The 6,609-nt window shown below is 34.9% G+C and overlaps 1 protein-coding gene across 2 annotated transcripts in view; it reads left to right on the top strand.

Annotated features, from left to right (window-relative positions):
* The first annotated feature begins 730 nt into the window (after positions 1-730).
* Positions 731-6,609, top strand: part of LOC136029115 (integumentary mucin C.1-like) — a 42,210-nt gene continuing 36,331 nt past the window's right edge. The window contains exon 1 of one of the 2 annotated variants that reach the window (XM_065707192.1): positions 731-1,078. In XM_065707192.1, coding sequence (XP_065563264.1) covers positions 852-1,078 — 227 coding nt within the window. In that variant the 5' untranslated portion in view covers positions 731-851. The remainder of the gene's footprint in view (positions 1,079-6,609) is intronic. The other variant, XM_065707191.1, reaches the window with a different exon arrangement.

Raw genomic sequence — 6,609 nt, 5'->3', positions numbered from 1 at the left:
ATTCTTTTGATGTAACTATTGGTATCAAAATTCCGTTTTTTAGAGTTTTGGTTACTATTGAGCCGGGTCGCTCCTTACTACAGTTCGTTACCACGAACTGTTTGATAACTTTTTAAGAAATGCTCTGTAATTCTTTCTCATTATTTGTGAATAATAATATTCTCTTGGTGAGAACTGATTTTTCCTCACTAGACAGTTTTTTTAAGCACATTTTAAAATTTCCAGCTACTTTGGGGGTTGGTTCGCTTTTCAGCTGTTTATAGCTATCGGCGCAATTATGATTACATGTTCACAATTTTTATACTATTTTGACAAAATAATTCTTTATTTTTCATCGCATGTTCAACTCTCAGTCATGCGAAAGAAGTCTTCTGAGTTTTAGTCTTCTGATAAAGCATGATTAATATGAAACCTACAAAGGTGAATTTTAATAGATTCTTTCATGTCTGTAACCCGGGTTCAACTCAAATCCCTGCTAAGAATAAGTTAAGCTTAATAGTATTGCGAAGACTCGATAATTGCGATGGACACGAAGGTAGATGGTATATCATATGCAAAAATCTTCAAAATTCCAAGAGGGGGTCTAAAAATACCCAAGGACAACGCCTGAATCAAAACAAAATTCACCACTAAATATGCATTTTTCCTACAATTTTCAGACGTAAATATTTGAATAAGTTCCTGAGGGGTAAAACCAGGAGAAAAACAAAAGACAAACAGCCAGCACATTCCTGGCCCTATAAACCATCCAAACGTTTGCCAAGATTCCTCAATACCTCATCTGTAGGTGTAACATCCATGCATGCAAGTTATTCAGCATTTCATTGTTGAAATTTAAAATTTTCTGCATTATGCTTTTGCTACTTATTTGTGTTTTCTTTGGTTCAACAGTTAACGGAATATCTGAAGAAAGAAGTGGGCGATTTTTTGGCGGGGTGACAATCGTCAAAACAGTAGTGAACACAGTAACTTCAAGCCAACCCCAATACTGCTATTTATTGCCAACTGGGACTGTTCCACTTTGTAGAAGGAAAAGACAATGGCTCAACTTTCAAGAACAGGGGTATCCTTATTTTCGGTAAGTAAATAATTAACTAATTCGTTGGACAATTTCGTGGGTGCATAGAGTAAAACCCTTTAAAAAATCTCAAAGCATTTTTCTTTGAACCCGAAAGTAGAAAAAGTTGACCTGAGCCTCAACTCTATTTGGTGAGTTCACCAATAATAATAATAACAAACCTCGAAAGTATTATTAGTTCCCGATTCTCAAATCCTTCGTGGTAGGGGATAGTCCTCGTTAGAGAAATATTTGATGGACTTGTTTTTGATGGACAATATTTGCGGACTTGATTTATTCGGTTGAAAAAAATTTTTGAATATCGAAAAAATTTTCTTTCAATATGAACCATCTATGTGTAATCGATAAAAAGAACTTAAAAAAAAAAAAAATGAAAACTAAGGAGCAATTGTAAAACTCAAGACGGCCAGAAAGTAGTTTGCGTAATCATTTCTTCAAACAGTTCGTGGTAACGAACTTTTGATATCAATAGATATCAATATATAGATATCAACAGATTTCAATATTGATGTCAATAGAAACAATCCCCTAAAAATCAAAGAATCTTAATGAAAATCACACCATCAGATTCAGCGTATCCGAGAACCCTGTTATAGGAGCACTCTCATCTACAAAAATGTAGAATTAATACTTTTTTGCCAGAAAAAAAGATAAAGGATGCTTTTTTTCTTCTTCAGGAACATCCCATAAAACCAATAGCCCTAGAATATTGTGGAAAGGCTTATTCGAACAGAAATAAAAAGTTTTAGGACCCTTTTTAAGTAACCAGAATGATTGGAGGGCAACTGGCCTCCCTCCCACGCCTATTTCCCCTCAGAATCGACCGATCAAAATTTTGAGGTAGCTATTTTGTTTAATATAGTTGGAAAGTCCAAAACAATGACTTTGGATATAACATGATACCCCCCCCCAGTCCCTGGAGATAAGTCTTTAAGTTATGAAATTTGTCAATTCTTTACGTATTGTGCTTGTTATTAGTATACAGAAATTTTTGGAGAAGGGGTTTTCGTGCTTGGGGTGGGTTTCCTTGGGAATAATTTTTCGTGTGGAGGGAAATTTTCTGGGATGGACTGTCCGGGATGAATTTACTCATAGGGGATTTGCCAGAATTCCTATACGTAATTATTATTATTTTTCTTACTTACCCTTTTCATACTCAATTTTGCATGTGGAAATATTTGGGGAGAATTGCCAGGGAGAAATTTTCAGCGTGTTTGGATTTCGGAAAAATAGTTTCCACAAAAAGGGGGATTTCTGGAGTGGTTGGAAAAAAGATTAAAACTAAAGTCTTTGCGGAAGGGGAGGGAATTTTTCATGGAAGATGAGCCAGATTTACCGGCATTATTTGATAAGCGATCAGAAATTAAATAACAAACAAGTTTTTTCAACTGAAAGTAAGGAGCAACATGAAAACTCAAAACAGAAATTACTCCGTATATGAAGGGGTTGCTCCCCTCCTCAAAACCTTACTGTTTACGCTAAAGTTTGGTTGTTTGTCCCAATGTTTTTGAACTTTTTGACTCATTTTCTTAAGAACGAATCCTGAAACACAAGGGCTGGTTAAACAGAATAGGAAGCTTTTTAAAAGTGCTAAGAAATCTAGCGTGAAGAGTAAAGTATTAAGGCAGTGGGCCACCCCTTCATATACGGAGTAATTTCTGTTCAGGTTAAGTTCTAATGTTGCTCCTTACTTCCAGTTGAAAAAAGCCTGTTTTTGTTTTATTTAATAGTACCAGAGGATCGAAAGTTACTATAACTGAAAGAACGAAATCCAATTTTACAAGCTACATTGAACCAGATATAAATGAACAGGAATTCTGAGCCTTCTTAAGTCTTGATTGTCGTTTGTGTTGTGTTGAAAACTAAATAGACCGTTTAAACTGAAAGTTTTGCTTTCCAAATGGATTTGCTGTACATTAGAAAGAAATAAATTTATAAGGAAGAAACCAATAATGAGAATATTTAGCATATTTGACTAATAAATATTTACTTGAAGTGAATATTTTCGGCTTAGAACAAGTCGAATAGCTTGACTTGAACACAGGAAAAAATAGATCAAACTAAACATATAATTATACGTACTTTCAACTTAGGGTTTATCCGTACTGTCACACGAAATAAGGATTCGGCAATGGAGGATAAAGTCAAAGGAAGCAGAGGAAAGTTGTACCATTTCATGAAGATAATGGGAGAGTGGGATTTTGTTCGATTTTTTTAAATGAAGATGAGAAAAATGTATTTATCAAAGTCTGATGAGGAGAAAATTTTATTTTTAATGATAACAGTATTACAATTGGAAAAACATTTAGTTAAACTGAAAAAATAAAAGACTGTCTTATAAAGGCCTCAATAGTCATAAATATTACTGCAGGATTTTAATTACCTAAAAAACTCAAGCAAGCTAAGTTTTCAGTAAAGCGCTTGTTTTTCAAAATTTTACAAATTTAGGGATGTATCAAGACCAAATTCATTTGATAAAATTCTTTATTGTCATCAGAAAAATCTTTAAGAAAAATAATGTTGTACGTTTTTTAGGTTTTAAAAACGTAGACAGGCAGGTCTACGTAAATACCCCACCCTAACTCCCAGAAAATACCTCATCGGAAAATACCCCCCACCCGCAGAAAATAGCCCATGAAAAATAATTTCTTAGGCCCCCTTCGTCCCACAGAGAGTACTCCCCCTCCTGTTGACAGTTCTTTTATCACTATTGACTAATAAAAAATGATTAAAGTTCTCAATCTCTGATGTAATGAGCATATTCAGAAGTTTCTTTGACCATTGGGTGAAGGTAGGGCAGTTCCTCTCCTAAACAGATTAAATTCTACTCGTTTTGGTGTTTAATGTTGCACTTTAGTTTAATAATAACAGCATAGACCAAAAATATTTCCATAAATAATGTATCAAATTTTAAATGCAAATTCAACATGTATAATGCGTTTTTTAAAAGTTTTTTTTTGTACTCATCCTCCCACCAACTTCGTGGGAACGAACTGTAATAAGGAGCGACCCGGCTCAATAGTAAATGAAACTCTAAAAAACGGAACTTCAATACTAAAAGATCCATCAAAAGAATCGGATTTTTTATGATAATTTTACATATATAAGTTTAATCGAATTTAGTCTTACCCATCAGAAGTTACGAGCCTGAGAAAATTTGCCTTATTCTGGAAAATAGGGGGAAACACCCCCCTAAAATTCATAAAATCTTAACGAAAATCACATCATCACATTTAGCCGATCAGAGAACCCTACTGTAGAAGTTTATCTATAAACTTCAAGATTTTATCTATAAAAATGTGGAATTTCGTATTTGTTTGCCAGAAGACCGATCACGGGTGCGTGTTTATTTTTTTTTTTTTTCCCAGGGGTGATCATATCGACCCAGTGGTGCTAGAATATCACAAGAGGACTCATTCTAACGAAAAAACTAAAATTTCTAGTGCCCTTTTAAAGTGACCGAAAAAATTGGAGGGCACCTAGGCCCCCTCCCACGCTCATTTTTTCCTAAAGTTAACGGATTAAAATTTTTAGATAGCCATTTTGTTCACCATAGTCAAAAAACCCAATAAAAATGTCTTTAGGGGTGGCTTACTCCCTCACTGTCCAAGGGGGAGGGGCTGCAAGTTATAAAATTTGACCAGTGTTTAGGTATAGTAATGGTTATTGGGAAGTGTACAGACGCTTTCAGGGGGATTTTTTTGTTAGGAGAGGAAGGGATGAGGGGAGGGGTTACGTGAGAGGATCTTTGCACCGAGGAATTTGTCATGGGATTGGATAATTTCCACAATAAGTACAGAAAAGTTTTTTCAACTTAAAGTAAGGAGCAGCGTTAAAATTAAAACGAACAGAAATTATTACGCATATTTGGGGTTCATATCCTCCTAAATACCTTGCTCTTTACGCTTAAGTATTTTTAGTAATTTCAACTTTTTCTTCTACGGCCTTTGTGATTCAGGGGTCATTCTTAGAGAATTGGGCCAATATTTAAGCTTTAGTTTAAAGAGCGAGGTATTAAAGAGGGGGCAAACCCCCTCATATACGTAATAAAAATATACTCATATAGAAGTTCGTTATGTAAGTTAATTCGCAAGTTACGTATATTTTCTACAAATAAAAACTTTCTTATAAAATTAAAAGTTCTAGTTGCCTTTTTAAGTAACCAAAAGATTGGAGGGAAACTAGGCCTCCTCCCCCACCCCCTTTTTTCTCAATATCTTCCGATCAAAACTGAGAGAAACCCATTTAGCCCAAAAAAAAAATTAATATGCGAATTTCGTTTTAATCATTGATGTGTGCGGACAGCCAAAAAAAAAAATATATATATATTAGTTCAAAAAGGTTCAGAAACTAAATAAAAAAAAACAAGTTTTTTAACTGAAAGTAAGGAGCGACATTAAAACTTAAAACGACCAGAAATTACTCCGTATTAAAGGGGCTTTTCCCTCCTCAACACCCCGCTCTTTACGCTAAAATTTTTTACTGTTTTAAAAAGTAAAGTTGAGAGAAAGAGTCAAACTTTAGCGTAAAGAGTGGGGCGTTGAGGAGGGAAAAGCCCCTTTAATATACAGAGTAGTTTCTGTTCGTTTTAAGTTTTAATGTCGCTCCTTATTTTCAGTTAAAAAACTTTTTTTTTCATTTAATTTATTTGAAGGCTCAATGAGAGTTGCGATGTTTTGGCATAAAATCCCTCCTTCGCCAACTATATTTAATCCCTCATGCTTTCTGGGAATATTTTTGGTCTACGCTGTTATTTTAAAGGTACAGAATAACATTAAACCCCAAAGCGAGCAGAATTTAATCTGTATAGGAGGGGGAATACCGTTCCTTATCCCCAACTATACCTCATTACACCAGAAACTTAGAGTTCTAGTCCCTTCTTTTTATAAGTCCAAAGTTATTAGAGACCAACGAACCGCGGGGGAGGGTTGTTTTCCGGGGGGTATTCTTCGCTGAAGGGTATTTTCCAGGATGGTATTTTCCATGGGGGATAATTTCCGGAGGAAATGCAATATGTGGATAGCATAAGGTTAAATATAGGGTCACTAAGTTTTTGTAATCAGGAAATCTACCAAAATAGGTTGTCCAGTATCAGCCAAATATGACAGAAAGTAAAAATAGGCAAATTTTCCTAGTGTCACCTTTCTGCAGCTAGAATTTGATCAGCCATCTTGGGGAGGAAGTTATCCATTCTTGTAATCTGGCATTATGAGAACTGGGCACTAAAACAAAAAGAAAAACTGAAAAACAACAATTTAATAGAAAATAAAATTTACGTCAGCATGTGCTTTTTGGGACCCAGACCCCAATTACATATGAGGGCTCCAGATGTGAGAGAAGAGAGGGGCATAAACTGTTTTGATCAGGAAGTCTAGCAGAACGGATTATGATAGTTCAAAGAAATTGGTTGGGATTTGGTGATTCCACATGGTGACTTTTTAAGGTCCGTATAACATTTGATCTATGAAATTTAGTTTCTAAATCGTTTCTAATGAAAAACCAAGTCAAGAATTATCAAATAAACAGACAGG

The sequence above is a fragment of the Artemia franciscana genome, chromosome 7 (assembly GCF_032884065.1).
Source record: "Artemia franciscana chromosome 7, ASM3288406v1, whole genome shotgun sequence".
Lineage (NCBI taxonomy): Eukaryota > Metazoa > Arthropoda > Branchiopoda > Anostraca > Artemiidae > Artemia > Artemia franciscana.
Note: the sequence above shows the minus strand (reverse complement) of the source record. Positions and strands in the feature narration are given on the sequence as shown.